Source organism: Mercenaria mercenaria, chromosome 2, assembly GCF_021730395.1.
Source record: "Mercenaria mercenaria strain notata chromosome 2, MADL_Memer_1, whole genome shotgun sequence".
Lineage (NCBI taxonomy): Eukaryota > Metazoa > Mollusca > Bivalvia > Venerida > Veneridae > Mercenaria > Mercenaria mercenaria.
The window spans coordinates 104,200,664-104,217,338 of NC_069362.1; the positions used below are offsets into that span (position 1 = coordinate 104,200,664).

Genomic DNA, 16,675 nt, shown 5'->3' on the forward strand with positions numbered 1-16,675 from the left:
TATCTTCAAATTAAAGAAAAGCTTGACAGTTTTAGCATACAAATACATATCTAAACTTGAAAAAGCAAACATTTCTCATCATTCATAGCCACAACAGTATTGATCTGCTGTGCCCAGACCATTGTAAAACATCTATTCATTACATCTTGGAGGGATTAAGTTCTAAAAACAAAATTAAAGTAAGAAACAGAAGTAAACTGTAATGTCAAATTTATAAAGATAGATGTATAAATACATACCTTCTTCCTCGACTTTAAATCCAAACTCATCATACCGGTAATCCAACTGTCCATTTGAATCTTCAGGCTGAAGAGGTAACATTAGTCCATAAATTTGATTTAAGTGTCTTAAACTATAAAAAGTTATATTATGTCAATGTTCACACACCATTCCTACTGGTTCAAACAGCTGACACTAACATCTGGTTCAAATGTATGTGCTTTTGCATTACTGTTAAGAATAAAATTCTTACAGATAATGATTATGTTAACTTTTTCCAGAATTAGAAGCTCATGTGAAGTGATGGCTAACATGAACCTTCTACATGAGGGTCAAGAGTCTGAGGCATTTACATACACCTTTGTGCCAATGTAGTGTTCCATGTACATGTACATGTAGGTTCAAACTCAATGTGCCCTTATTCCTTACTCTTTCTTTCAAACTGACAATTACAGATAAGAATTCAATATCCTATGAAAAGCAAAAGACAAATAAGGAAACTTCTGTGCAAATCTTTGATATTAAAATGTCCTTGCTATGACAAAGTTTGGTGCAAAATCCTATATCAATACAAATTGTTTTGATTTTCAATACATGCATGCTTAATTAACATAGAGACAGGGGATTTATTATGAGAACAGCTGTCTCCCAATACCATGCTTCAGTATTGATAGATAATGATCAAACTTCTATTATAGAAAGTAATACTGAATTATAAGCAGCAAACAGCTGCATTAATTAAATACTGTAGGCTATTGATATTGCACGTCTGGGAAACAACAGAGCTACCTCTTTCAGAGGTATATGGTTAATTGCTCTGCTTGAAATACATGTCACCAGACAAAGACACCCAGAATGGGACTGTCCATAAGACAGCACGCTCGACCTTTCTCAGTGCTTGACTCTGAATTAGAGCTTTGCCAGTAAAACCTTTATAAAACTTTAACCAAATAATTCTAAGTTAAAAAGGGGCATAACTCTATCAAAATTCAAATCAGAGTTATGGGGATTGTTTTATCTGGTGTACACTTTAATAGTAAATAATACTTTAAGTTTCAAGCTAAAGCTTTGAAAGTAACAGAGATATTTGACTTTATCAAAAACTTTAGCCAAAAAATTCTAAGTTAAAAAGGGGCATAACTCTGTCAAAATTCAAACAGAGTTAAGGGGATTTTTTCTTCTGGGGTAGACTTTGATAGTAAATACTTTTTCAAGTTTCAAGTCAATAGCTTAGACAGTAACAGAGATATCTGACTTATCAAAACCTTTAACCAACGGCGACGCAGATGCTGGGGCGAGTGCAATAGCTTTACTTTTTCTTCGAAAAGTCGAGCTAAAAAAGCAATTACTTTGGAGGTATGTGGCTGGTTGGGGAGGGTTCCAAGATACGAGTATCAAGAATTTAACTGGAAGTTTTTAAAAATATGAGCTCTCAGAGGATGCAACACTGGACTATTCAACAGCCTTGTCAATTTAATGAATATTAAAGTCGAAAAAGGGACATAATTCTGTAAAATTATAAAGCTGAGTTATGAAACCTGTGCAATGCATGTCTGATCCTCACAATGAACAAGAGTGTGAAGTTTCAATCCATTTCCGTTAGTGGATACTAAGAAAACAGCTTACATACAAAATCTTAACCAAATTGTGATGCCGACCCGGATGTCGACACATGGGTGAGTACAATAGCTCTACATATTCTTTGAATTGTCACGCTAAAAATGCAGGATGTTGGATGAAGGATACCAAGATACAATATAAATTGAACTGAAAGTAAACAAGAGGGTCATGACGACCCTGGATCGCTCACCTGAGTAATATGAGCTACATGTTTCAAATGTCAAACTGATGATAAAATATTAAGAAAGTCAGTAGGTCACATTCATGGTCAATGAAATTCAGTTTTACGATTTGTGTGCAAAACCGTGTATGTCATCAAAATTTGAAGGCTGTATCTTAAAGAACAAGAAATCATATTACTTTGGGTCATCAGGTAATTATAATTAAACAGTCCTGGAAATAGGATCAGATGATTTTTTAAGTATTTTTCCTATATAACTCACATATTAACTAAGTGTCCCCAGGACGGGGCCTCTTTTAACCCCAGGGGCATAATCTGAACAATTTTGGTAGAGGACTACTAGACAATGCATCATACGGTATACCAAATATCAAAAGCCTAGGTCGTATGGTTTCAGACAAAAAGATTTTTAAAGCTTTTTCCTATACAAGTCTATATAAAACTTGGGACCCCCAGGGCAGGGCCTCTTTTCATCCAAGGGGTACAATTTGAACAATTTTGGTTGAGGACCATAAGACAATGCTACAAACCAAATATCAAAGGTCTAAGTGTTGTGGTTTCAGACAAGAAGATTTTTTAAAACTTTTTTCCTATACAAGTCTATGTAAAACTTGGGACCCCCGGGGCGGGGCCATATTTGACCCTAGGGGGATAATTTGAACAATTTTGGTAGAGGACCACTAGATGATGCTACACACCAGATATCAAAGCCCTAGGCCCTGTGGTTTTGGACAAGATTTTTAAAGTTTTTCCTTTCGGTTGCCATGGCAATCAGAGTTCTGGATGGAATTCAATTCTTTGAACAATTTTGAAAGGGGGCCACCCAAGGATCATTCCTGTGAAGTTTCGTGTAATTCTGCCCAGAGGTTTTCAAGAAGAAGATTTTTTTAGAAATTGTTGACGGACAACGGACGACGTACTAGGCACGACTGACGACGGACATCAAGTAGTCACAATAGCTCACATTGTCAACTTTGTGACAGGTGAGCTAAAAACATGTGGGATGGAATCCCTGTGACCTTGACCTGTGAAGCTCTGAACAAAAATAGAAACTAGAAGATGCTTTTGTAGAAAGCGCATGTCTCCCCCACTGCATAGTCGTATAGGCACGAAATCAATAGGGGACAGAAGGAAAAGTCAAAGAGACACTGATGGTTGGCTGCAAGAGGCCTCATCTACTTGGCATGTCCAATCATCCCACTAAGTTTCAACTTTCTAGGCCTAGTGGTTCTCAAGTTATAAATTGGAAACGGTTTTCCATGTTCAGGCCCCTGTGACCTTGACCTTAGAGTGATCCCAAAATCAGCAGTGGTCATCTACTCTGCATGTCCAATCATCCTATTAAGTTTCAACATACTGGGTCAAGTGGTTTTCAAGTTATTGATTGAAAAGAGTTTTCTATGTTCAGCCCCCTGTGACCTTGACCTTTGGTGGAGTGACCCCAAAAACACTAGGGGTCATCTACTCTGTAAGTCCTATAACCCTATGAAATTTGAAGGTTCTAGGTCAAATGGTTATCAAGTTATTGACTGGAAATGGACTTCCATGTTCTGTTTGCTGCAGCCTTGACCTCATCTACTCTGCATGTCCAATCATCCTACGAAGTTTCAACATTCTGGGTCAAGCGGTTCTCAAGTTACTGACTGGAAATGGTTTTCCAAGTCCAGGCCCCTATGACCTTGACCTTAAATAGAGTGACCCCAAAATCAATAGGGGTCATCTACTCTGCATGTCCAATCATCCTATGAAGTTTCAACATTCTGGGTCAAGTGGTTCTCAAGTTACTGATCTGAAATGGTTTTCCATGTTCAGGCCCCTGTGACCTTGACCTTTAATAGTGTGACACCAAAATCAATAGGGGTCATCTACTCTGCATGACCAATCATCCTATGAGGTTTCAGCATTCTGGGTAAAGTGGTTCTCAAGTTATTGATCGGAAATGGTTTTTCATGTTCAGGCCCTGTGACCTTGACCTTTGATGGAGTGACCCTAAAAACAATAGGGGTCGTCTACTCCATAAGCCCTGTCACCCTATGAAGTTTGAAGGTTCTAGGTCAAATGGTTCTCCAGTTACTGATCAGAAATGAAGTATGACGGATGGACAGGGCAAAAACAAGTGGGGGGAGACATAATTCCTCAAATGGTACTTAGTTATTGTGAAAAGTTTGAAAGCTGTAGCATCATACTTTCTGACACTGAGCCTGTAAATGGAAAAATGACCAGAAATTAAGTCAGATCCCAGTTACCTTCAAGGCTTGACCTTAGAATCAATGACCCCAAAAGTAATACAGGTCCTTGGTCCCTGTTTTAAGTTTGAAAGCTGTAGCTGTTAAATATGCTACGAGTCCAGAACAATTTTCAGTGTCAAGGTCATCGTGCCTTTGATCTTTGACCCACTGGCTAAAAAACTTGAAGCGATTCTCTTCAACTGGTGCTAAAAACAAGTGAAGCTTGAAAGGTGTAGCTATTATACTTTTTGATTTAAGAGTCCAGATACATACATGTACAAAAATTGTCAGGTCCTTGTGACCTTGACCTTTGAGCCACTGAAACAAAAATCAGCTGGGATCTTCCTCAAATGGTACTTAGTCACAGTATTAAGTATGAAAGCCATAACTGTTACATGTATGTTATGACTTAAAATTCTGGAAATCATTTCAGTCTCCCGGTCGCTTCGACTCTGCTGACCCCAAAAGCCATAGGAATCCTCCTCAAAAGGTGCTTAGTAATCCTGTAAAGTTTGAAAGCAGTAGACATGTATCATACTATGTACAAACAAAGCATATAAAAACAGTGATCAAATTGCACAGTCACTCACTGGATTTCCAAGTTTCACCATTATGTCTTGAGGCCACATGGAAGGGGTGAGTGCTGAGAAGGGCCCTCCTGGTGTAGGACTGAAATCTGAAGATCCCTTGTATGGATATGTGGCTGACACGCTCACAGATTCTGTACATCCTTCACCTATATCCTCCTCATCCTCTGACAATGTCTCCACTGAAAATAAATTCCAGATAGAAACAAGAGCTTGTAGAACTCGCAATGCCCCATTGATGCATTCAGTAATTGCACAAGGAACAGAAATTATTTGATCACTGTACACAAAAGTTCTACTGTTCTGGATCAATGTGACCTTGACCTTTGACCTATTGACCTCAAAATCAATAGGGATCATGATCAACCACCCTATCAAGTTTCCTGATCCTAGACCCCAAGCGTTCTTGGGTTATCATCCGAAAACTGTTTAACTGTCCTGGGTCATTGTGACCTTGACTTTTGACCTACTAACCTGTAAATATGTAGGGGTCATCTGCTGATTATAATCAACCTCCCTATCAACTTTCATGATCCTAGGCCCAAGCGTTCTCAAGTTATCATCCGAAAACGTTTTAACTATTCAGAGTCACCGAAACCTTGACCTTTGACCTACTGACCTCAAAATCTAAAGGGGTCATCTGCTGTGATGATTAACAGCCCTATCGACTTTCATGATCCTAGGCCCAAGCGTTCCTGAGTTATCATCAGGAAACCTTGATAACTGTTCCTGGTCACTGTGACCTTGACATCTGACCTACTGGCCTCAAAATCAATAGGGGTCATCTGCCAGTCATGACCAACCTCCATTTCAACTTTCATGATCCAAGGCCTAAGCGTTTTTGAGTTATCAGCGGGAAACCGTTCAACTGTTCAGGGTCACTGTGACCTTGACCTTCACCCTACTGACCTCAAAATCGATAGGGGTCATCTGCTGGTCATGACCAACCTCTCTATCAATTTTCATGATCCTAGGCCGAAGCATTCTTGAGTTATCAACCGGAAACCGTTTAACTGTTCAGGGTCACTCTGACCTTGACCTTTGACCTACTGATCTCAAAATCAATAGGGGTCATCTGTTGGTTGTAACCAACCTCCCTATCAACTTTCATGATCCTAGGCCAAAGCATTCTTGAGTTATCATCCGGAAACGGATTGGTCTACATACAGACCGACCTACCGACATCTGCAAAACAATATACCCCTCCTTCTTCGAAGGGGGGCATAATAAAACAAGTATGCCCATGGGCCTTAGATATAGGGACCTGGTTCTGGGGCATGACACTCCATCTCATAATGGTGAGCATTCATGCCAAGTTACATCAAAATCCCACCATGCATGAAGAAGAAATGCTCCAGACAGACTTCAATTTGACCTTTGACCTCCAACTGTGACCTTGACCTTTGAGATAGGAACATGGGGTTTGCGCATGACACTCCTTCTCATTAAGGTAAACATTCATGCCAAATATAAACAAGATTGGTCCATGCATGTCAAAGTTATGGTCCGGACAAAATCTTACGGACAAACGCATGCACGCACATACACCGACCCACCAAAAGTGACGACTGTATCAAGCTCACCGCAAGCGGGCACGACAAAAATTCTCCTAACTCCTTTTAGGAGATTGTCTAGGAGTACGGACCTCTAGAATCTGATTCTAGGCACTTCCTGGATTTTGAAAAAAATTGCGAGGTCTATGCCATGATGTAGAAGTTTCTACATATCTAGGGTAATTCTGATCATACTTTCAGAGGAGAAATTGATTTCTTGAAAACTTCTCACTCTCAATACTGAGCATCTTGACAGGTGGTGGTGTTAACAGCAACTTCCATAGACTTAGTCCAAATAATAGGACGTTTCAGAACAGTGTGATAACTTTTGAATGCTGCTGTCCCGTCATGTCCAAACTTATTCTGGATATTTCTGTTAGAAAATCCCCAGTGAAATCCATTGAAAACTTTTCTGGTAGATGTACAATGTATTTGTAATGATTACATCTCTGATAAAATTATGTTGACATTAATTAAAGCATAAAATTGCCTCGCTGACATTTTTTAATGTATATTTTGTGTTGTGTTTCTGCAATTTAGTGTCATTGGCAGTCTGCTGTGTATTGAAATCGGTGTCGCAGTAGATATCTCCTCGCACCTGTTCACATCACATTTCCAAAGATTTAAGTCTCTTATTTAAAATTATGAGTTATATTCAACCCATCTGAATTTTCTACATGACTCTGACCAGTATTTTATGACTTTTGGGGATTTTTTAATGTCTTCGTTTTCCTAACAGTAAAATGCAGCTACGGATAAGGCTTAGAGGGATGAAAACTATGAAATATCAGATAATAAAATAAGTCATCCCAATAAGCCAAATGAGCAAGTCTTAGTTAAGTTAGTGAACCAAGCATACTTCAACTTGCCATTTTACCTGTGTTCTACACGGGTGTCAGACGTTTCACCCCCAAGACTGTTCCTCCCAAGACTTTTCCTCCCAAGACTTTTCACCCCCAATTTGGGGGTGAAAAGTCTGGTGTTTTATAGCATATGAAGACTTTTAACCCCCCTATTTGTTTTTATTATTTAATATGATTATAACGTTTTTTTTGGGGGGAGGGGGTTGTATAGTTTATGAAGAATTTCATATGTATTATAATTAGGTTAATACATTAAAAAAAATATTTTATTATGTTTGTTAGTAGAGATGACCATAAACTTTAAACATAAGTTATTTACAAGGTTATCTTTTAATTCATTTGTTTGCTCAATGATTGAAAATGTGACTTTGATGATTAAAGGTACTTTTGACAATAGTTACAAAACTAAAAAAAATATTTTATTCCCTTTGTTTGATGTTCAGTAATTGAAAAAAAATAGAAGTACTTTTGATAATAATAACTACAAAGTAAAATATTTTATTGGTGTTAAAATTAGCCTTGTTGTTCAAGGTTTGAAAGTTTGCTATCAATTAACGGTGTTGTGACATAAAAACATACATTGCTAAAAGCCGCTGTCAAATAATTTACATCATAGTATAGAAATATATAAATATATGCAAATTTTGTACAAATAAGATTGAATAAAAAAAATGACCCATTTTGTCTTGTTTGTTATATTGTGAGAAAATAAATTATATAAGTCAATCAAGTGTTAGATGATTAATGATTTGGATGATTAAAACAAAGTATGGGGATTTTCGGACTTTAATTAATTTTGTCCAAATATTATGCTGATTTTATGTAGGAAATAAGCAATATATATCTATTGTTGAAAAACGTTATTTTAAAATTGATTATATATCGCACATCGTTTGTTGTTGACAACTTAATTGTTAGTTTTTGTTATCCTTTATAGGCAAGTGATGCAAGATAAATTAAGTCTATCAACCATTTATTAATTGGCAGATTTCTCTTGCATTTTTTTAATATATTTTGTCCTTAAAATGATAAACTGTACACTGTACATGTTCAAGTTATATCAATAAATTGAAATAATAACAAATTCTCGATTATCTAATATTAAAGTCGAAATGGTTTGATGAATCTTGTTACATAATAGCAAAAAAATAATTTCAAGAAAGCAAGAAATACATTTGTGAAAGACAATGAGAGAAATAGAATTAATTTTACAAGCATGCGTACTAAGTATAATAGAATAAGAAAAAAAAAAGGATAAATATGCTAAGCTGCTGGTTCCGTTTACTGAATTCGAATGAAAACTCACTACAAAAAGAATTTATCATATGCTGCACAACAATGCAAACAATAACATTACTGTACATATTATAATTCAAACTGGGCGTTTCAAATAAAAATGCTGTTAGAAAACCTGGGATTGTCGGATATATGGATAGGTCAAGATAGTAACAGTAATTCTTTATCTACAGAGAATATTGGACAATTATTATCAAGCTTGATATGCTAACATTAACAATTCTCGAACTGCTCTTAGTAGATTTAGATTAATTTATCATAACATAATTTTGAAATAGTAAGAGGTAGATATAACAACACGGATCAAAATGATATAAAATGTAAATTTTGTAATCTTAGTTCTTTAGAAAATGAATATCACTTTCTTCTTGTATGTCCGTTGTATAAAGAATTACGAAGAAAATGTTTAAAACCATATTACTGTAGATGGCCCGCTCTGTAAATCTGATGTCTACGGAAAACAGGAAGGAATTACTGAATCTGTCAAAATTCATTTATTTTGCAAATAAGCTTAGACAAGATATTGAAAGTTAGTTTCATTTTTGAAGCAACCATTTTTGAGTGATGAGTATAATTTGTTTGTTTCTTGATTTCCATAAGATCAGTCAAGGTTTGAACTTTCGATTAATTAAAGTTTAATATACTATAGGCTAGCCAGTTAATCCATTTATATTTTAAGACATATTCCTGTCAATCAAAAGGTGTTGATTAAATTCATACACCTACGAAGAGTTTAAAATATTGACTATTTCTGTCAATCAAAAGGTGTTGATTAAACACAACACCTATGAAGAGTTTAAAATATTGACCTACAATGAAATGAATGACTTTCAAATTGTAATATTTGTTTATTTATTTATTTATTTCAGTCTCATCAGCATACATAAATATTATCACAGTACAAACATGTATTGCATATAATAACATCAAACATATCGAATGCTGCCACTCAATACTGAGTTACCCGAGACTATAAATCTTGTTAAATATATAAAAATATATCATAAAAATAAATTCCACATCATATTGCACTTATAAATAACCATATTACATGTTATCACAATTGGGCTATCATTATGGTACTAAAGGATAAACATACACCCTCTAATTCTAACCCCTAGTTAATATTTACATCTACTATTGTAATCTAAATGTACCCATATTTTTCATAATTATATTACATAAATAAAACTTGAATCCATTTGAATAACATAGAAAACAAACTTAATCATTAAGAAGTATCAACAAATTTACATTTAAAAAGATCAACTGATTAAGTTGACTACATGTATGTTACCCTAAATTCAGTGTATATTTTGTAGAATTATGGTCCGTAAAGTAACAAATTATCTTCATAAATGCCCTAACAACCTATACAAAATATATAAAAAATATTTTAAATACCAAATAACAAAATATTTCTCAATATTTTCAGTATATTAAAAATTGGGGGTGAAAAGTCTAGGGTTTGTAAAATTGGGGGTGAAAAGTCTTGGGAGGAAATATCTTGGGGGTGAAATGTCTAGGGGAGGAAAAGTCTTGGGGGTGAAACGTCTGGAATTCGTTCTGCATTAATTGCACTTAATTTTCCTCTATAACTGACAACAACTTCCATGCATAAATATAGATGTATGTTGCATAACCTTACAAAAACTATTTCTCAAACAAGATAAATCCAAGTTTTAAGGTCAGCACATTTTCTATTATGTTCGACTACATGTGCTCATCCGAAAACAGCATAGTTTGTGTTAATAAACGCGAATTTAACTTGTTTGGTTGTTAACTGAAAGATTCTTGTCTACTTACTTGCTTAATTTAACAAGTAAATTAATACTGGGATGAGTTTTTCAAGTTATTCAGATGACAGCGCAACAAAATAACATAAAATATGTCCAGTGTATCGATAAATGAAAATCTAAAAAAAAACAGGATTTTATTCCATACATTTTGCCATTGGAACTTTGTCATCCTTGTGTTGGATTTAAAAAAAACTACCTTTATTTGCTTTGCCGCTGTATCCATCTGTTGCCCTTCCACCGAATACTGTTTTTGCAAGTTCCATAATGAATGAATATTGTTAAATTATTTATCAAAATTGCATTCTTGTTTGCGTGGGTTGCGGCTGCTGTCAGACGGCGTAGGAATATACGATAAATAAAAACAACCTGATGTGCATATTACGCAAGAAAGATATTATCAATTGCCTATTAAAATACATATAATTGTATATAAATAATGCTCAGAAATATATATATTACTTTTATAGCACTTGTTTAAAGATATAAATGTGCCACATATAATCAGTACTATTTTAATCGCGGAAGGTGCCTCCGTGCAAAGAGTTTTAATAGACGGGTTCTCAAATCCATCGTCTAATAATTACAACAAAGAATGTCTTGTCGCTAAAAGCTAATAAAACGATAATAAATTAGCATTATAAACTCCAATAAGTTACAAAACGTCAATAGTTTTCCATATTGACGTTAAAATTGATATCGGGTGCGTGACGTCATTTGTGACGCCAGTTTCATGCGTAATTTTAAATTTGCTCAGGCTAAAGAACTAATTTATATCATTATGTAATAATTGTTAGTGTGGTATGTGTATGTAATAAAAAGATTAGTAGGTTTGCATCGGGAAATATGAACTTGTTTTTTCGTGGAACAATATTGCACTCCTAAAATCGTGCAATATTTTCGCTGCAGAACTCGTGCATATTTCTCAATACAAATCTAATAACCTATAATTACACAGTAATTACACAACGAATGCCTGACTAGACTATACACTTATATAACGGCGAAAAATAACTACATGCACAAACATGCACAAGAAAACAAGAACAAATATCAAACAGGGAATGCCATGTTCCAAAAACGCAGCCTCCCCAAAACGAACCGCACCCCCCCCCCCCCCCCACCCACACACAAGGACAAAACGAACAAACAAAGGAACACAGTTGGGCACCGCCTTGGAACGGTCAGTGGCATAAACACCACTGGGGAGCTTAAACCAGTTTATAGTGCGCATCCAGCCTCACTTTTACCCCCACCATGTTCCAAAGACACGGGACAGTGTAAATAAAAGTATTCCCCGATTATTGTATATTAATTAAGGCTAGGCGATATGAGATTAAATCACGAGGTTAGAGATACTTAATTTTGATGTATTATTAGTTCTATGAACGAGCCAATGTATGAAACAAAATATAAAAAGACATATCGTTATAAAATACAAGTGTAGCTGATGCTTATGTGTATAACTTCTGGTACTGTGTTATCGGAATGAGAACAAATCAACGGCAAGATCTAAAATCTCAAAATGCGTATATACTCTACTTGGGTCTAAATATGATACAAGATACAAGATACAAGAATCTTTATTTTACGTCGGATAAAGTATAACAGAAAACACTAGCTCATGAGCTATTTCCCGACAAACAAAGAAAACAGAAATAACAAAATATAAAGCGGCTAAAAAGAGAGATAAGTGAAAATTAGGCATATTAAAACATAAATTAAATGACAGCAATTAAGAATGTTATGGTTAAATGATTATAAAGAAACTTACATACATAGCACATATAAGCACAAACCTGTAAAAGTACATAAGTAAAAGAGAAATGACATACAAAAAATACACTACATAGTGAGTTTATTGAAAAGAAGGTGCTAATTTTGGCAGCAGCTTTATATAAAAGACAAGGAAAGGTCAAAAGATTTTTTTAGGCATTTTAAGATTTAGTGAATGCTGGTAGCATATTACTAAGGTTGGTGTAGCCCTTAGCACCTTCCTCTAGATCATATAAAAGGAAGCACATAAAAGACTAAGTTTAAAGCACATATTAGACTAATGTTAAAAAATGAAACACTAGGTTTAAAACATCAACAAACAAAAAGTACTCTGTCTCTACTGCAGCCAGATCACTTGGCTCTTTCTGACATTTGAATGTCTAATCTGCTAATGATGTTATCTTTAAAGTACAACAACTAATCTGATGCATCAATTTTACTTTCGTGAAAATGATCTATCTACTTATTTGTATTGGACGCTCTACGCAAGCTCTTCTTCTTCATAAAATGCATTTAAAAAAGCTGTATATGCATTTATTAAAAATGTCTTTGCCACTCTATTATGGGTGAAAATGACGAAAGTATCTCCATTTGAAATAACTTAGAGCAGTCAGAGGCAAACTCGAATGATATCTAGCTCGAGAATGAGCTGTGTGCACTTATTTGGATAAAGGTCTAGGGTACATACACTTCTTTTAACATTCTCGCCCCGATCATCCCCTAATATGTTACGAGGACAAAGTTCCACTTTTTTTTGCCGCCGTTCTATTCTGTATAAATCTCCACAGCCACTTGAAGGCCAACTTTCAGTCTTGGAGTAGAAACACTAGTAGGTCTAAGAACTTACACAGTTGCAATTTCATTGAATAAAAACTATGGACAGGGTTAAAATTCATATATTTTAAAATAAATGAAATTGGTTGAAAACAATGAAATAATTTTAAGATACACATTTCCTACCAAAAAATCAACGAAAATTCAAAACACAAAAAATCGATAGGAATAGTCACATTCTAAAAATGCGTTTTCATAAAAATTAGCACAACAGGGTGAACATTTATACAAAATACATAGGTTAAGCAAAACAAATAGAAAATAAATACATCGGGAACCGACTTTTGACTGTCAGTGGTAAAACACCGTCGTGTTTGGAGAGTTTAGACAGTTTAATTGCGCGCAAACACTCACCATAAATCCATAGCATGGTTCAATTTTGCAGGACAGTATAAATGAATGTTATTCTTGCCAGCTGAATCCCTTATACATATAATGGCTAAAAAAGTAACGCATACACGCATGAAATCAATACCATTACAGATAGACGAGCAACAAGAGAAACACAATTAAAAGCCAAACAACACAGATCGGAAGTCACATATCAAAGCAACTCAGTCCCAGTGAACATTTTAGAACTGCTTATCATAGAGTTTTCTTAACTATTCCGTGAAACACAGTAAAAACATTAAAATATTAAATGTCTAAACATCAGACATGTAGTTAGTTTTAACATATCCTTAGGACGGCCAGCACATATTTATGCAATCTCGCCAGGCATATGTATGTTTTTGACAACACAGAAAATGACGTCACTCGACCTTCAGCTATTTCCGGAATTAAATAAAATGAAAGTAGAAATGCTAAACTTGAAAACGAAAGCCGCATTTTAATTCGTAGATAGTCAGGGGTCACGCGCAGGGGTCACCCCGTCTAAATGTATGCGCGTGGACTTCTTTTTTTTTCTTTTTGCTATTGGCGAACCAATTTTCAGCACTTTATTACGAATTGAAATTACCTGGGCTTTAGTAAGCATGTCAGCTTTTAATCTATGAAAAAAATATTTGAGCTCTGCATAAACAGAAATCCCACAGGGGTCCGTAATGGACCAAGGGTACATTGATCATTTTGGAACTTCATCAAATCGCTCAAAATGTCATTTTTGATGTTGTCTGAGAGTGTCAGTATATGCTTCAGATGTAAGATATAACCGTATTTGAAAGCTGCAGACCTAGACATTTCAGAAATATTTTCAAAATAAGTTTCGTGTAATAAATGTTATTTTTACGGAAGCGTGAAAGGGCCATCAGACGCTAATACATTTTAGTACGTTAAGGCTGCGGAAAGGATATCCTGATTAACTCTTATTATTATCCCACCAAAACAACTGGAAAATTTTATTGACCCAGACTCTTAACAAAAATATGAAGGTCAGGTATTGATATACCTTGTCGCAGAAGAGTCTTTAAATTACCATGAGTATTGGAGGACGTCTCTCTAAACCACGTTTTTCCTTCCGTGCCTATATAAAACCTTCATCTTGGATTGGGAGGAGTAAAATTTCGGGAAGGGACTCATTTGAACGAAATGACGTGACGTTAGTATGATTTACCGCCATTTTAGATTTATGTAGTGAAGAGGTTTGAGACGTCATTACATACTCAGGTAAGGAGATATATGAAATACTGTTTGATAAGTTATATTAAGTAGACGCCCTTACTTTACAGAGATGACTCTCACATGAAAGGTCAGACTTCTTTTGAATTCAGCGTGATGCCTTTAATTGTGAAGTGACTTAGTGTACTAGCCTGATCAGCGTTATAAGTGAAAAATGTGTAGAATTGAAACAACAAACCATACTTTATATTGATACTGTTTGTAATGCCAGCGAAACATTTACACGCATTTTTGTTGATTTTGCCCGAAGGTGTATTCCAACAAGTTTAGTGACCATTCGTCCAAACGATAGGCCGTGGTAAAACTCAGAAATCAGACACAAGTCCCGTCAACGAGATAGACAAAAACGCATCGCTCTAAATTAAAAAATATCGTCTGACTGGAACCTCTACAAACAATTAAGAAACAAAGTAAATAACATGAAAAAGTATGCAAAAGAATTTTTCTATAATAACTTAGAAATTAACTTAAGTGACATGAATGCACCAAATCCTCGAAAATACTAGCATATAGTAAAAACCTTGATTAAGGAAAACACTGTAGCGTCAGAAAAAACACCTCCATTGAAAAAAATCAAGATAATACTTACGCTATATCTGATTCTGATAAAGCTAACAATTTGAATGATTTCATTGTCTTAGTTTCTACAGTAGATGACTCGAATACAAATTTTCCTAATTTTATAATGAAGACAAATGAAACTATAGATAATTTTGTTACAAACGAACAAGAAATAACAGACATTCTTCTTAATCTAGACATCAAAAAAGCCAACGGTCCTGATGGTATAAGTCATCATATGCTTAAAAAACAGCTAAAACCATTTGTATACCACTATCAATCACTTTTAACAGATCACTACAAGAGAATATCTATCCAAACTCTTGGAAAACCGCTAATGTTATGCCTCTATTTAAAATGGGGGACCGCGATTTGCCGTCAAATTACAGACTTATTTCATTAATCAATTGTGTTGGAAAGATCATGGAAAGAATAGTCTTTAAACACGTCTACAATTATTTATATTTAATGATTTGTATATAAAAATCAAGCCGTTTTCTTACCTGGACATAGTACAGTTTATCAGTTAACAGATATCTACAATCAACTATGTAAAGCATTCGACGAAAAACTGTCTACAATTAAATATGTAAAGCATTCGACGAAAAACAGTCTACATGTATTGTCTTTTGTGACATCGCGAAGGCGTTTGATAAAGTTTGGCACAAAGGCGTTCTTTTTAAACTTAAACAAAATGGCATAACTGGTTCTTTCTTGGCTTGGTTTTCAGATTACTTAAATATGCATCAGTAGTTTGGGATAGCTGCACACATTATGAACAAGAAACACTTGAAAAAACTACAATATGAGGCGGTCAGAACAGTGACCGGTTTAACTCGCATAGTTTCAATAAACAATTTAGTAAAAGAAATAGGCTGTGTCTCTTTATCCGATCGGCGTAAAATACAAAACTGATTTTAATGTATAAAGGAAGGCACGGAACACTACCGGTCTACTTAAATGACTTTATCCAACCTTTAGTTAACGAAACAGTGCCATATAATTTTCGTAATAATGACAATTTTGTGACTGCAGCACACAGAAATATTCTCAAAATTATACCATCATCAATTAAGTTGTGGAATGAATTAGAGCCTTCAATTAGAGAATCATCATCCTTAAACATATTTAAAGCAAAACTGAAAGAATTATTTCAGCCTCCCATTGTACCAAAATATTTCCTTATCGAAGAAAGAGAAAATGCAGTTTATCATGCTCGCTAAAGAAATAAATGTAGCAGCTTTAACTACGATCTTTACAATAATCACTACGAAATTACCCTTTTTGTTTTAATGCAGAACATTATTTCTTTATTTGTAAAAGGTACTCTGAGGAAAGACTTCGTTTATTTCAATTAACAAGACAATTCCGTCCTTTAAACACACACAAATATATTACTCTTTGGAAAAGAATAACTAACCGAAGAAGAAAATAGTATTATTTTTTAGCAGTGCAAGCTTTTATAAAACAATCAAATCGGTTTAAGTAAGTAAAATATATTCAATAACGTAAAAATTTATATACATTTTGTTATGAATTTAATT

At 34.8% G+C, this 16,675-nt stretch overlaps 1 protein-coding gene across 4 annotated transcripts in view; it reads right to left on the reverse strand.

Annotated features, from left to right (window-relative positions):
• LOC123564775 (small G protein signaling modulator 3-like) overlaps positions 1 to 10,698 on the reverse strand; it is a 49,525-nt gene extending 38,827 nt beyond the window's left edge. For all 4 annotated transcript variants that reach the window (XR_006689035.2, XM_045358586.2, XM_045358585.2 and 1 more), the window contains exons 1-3: positions 10,543 to 10,698; positions 4,839 to 5,017; positions 240 to 306 (exon numbers count right to left, since the gene is read on the reverse strand). Coding sequence is in view for 3 of the 4 variants with exons in the window: in XM_045358586.2 (XP_045214521.2) it covers positions 240 to 306; positions 4,839 to 5,017; positions 10,543 to 10,609 (313 nt within the window). In the remaining variant the exon portion in view is untranslated. The remainder of the gene's footprint in view (positions 1 to 239; positions 307 to 4,838; positions 5,018 to 10,542) is intronic.
• Positions 10,699 to 16,675: the final 5,977 nt, after the last annotated feature.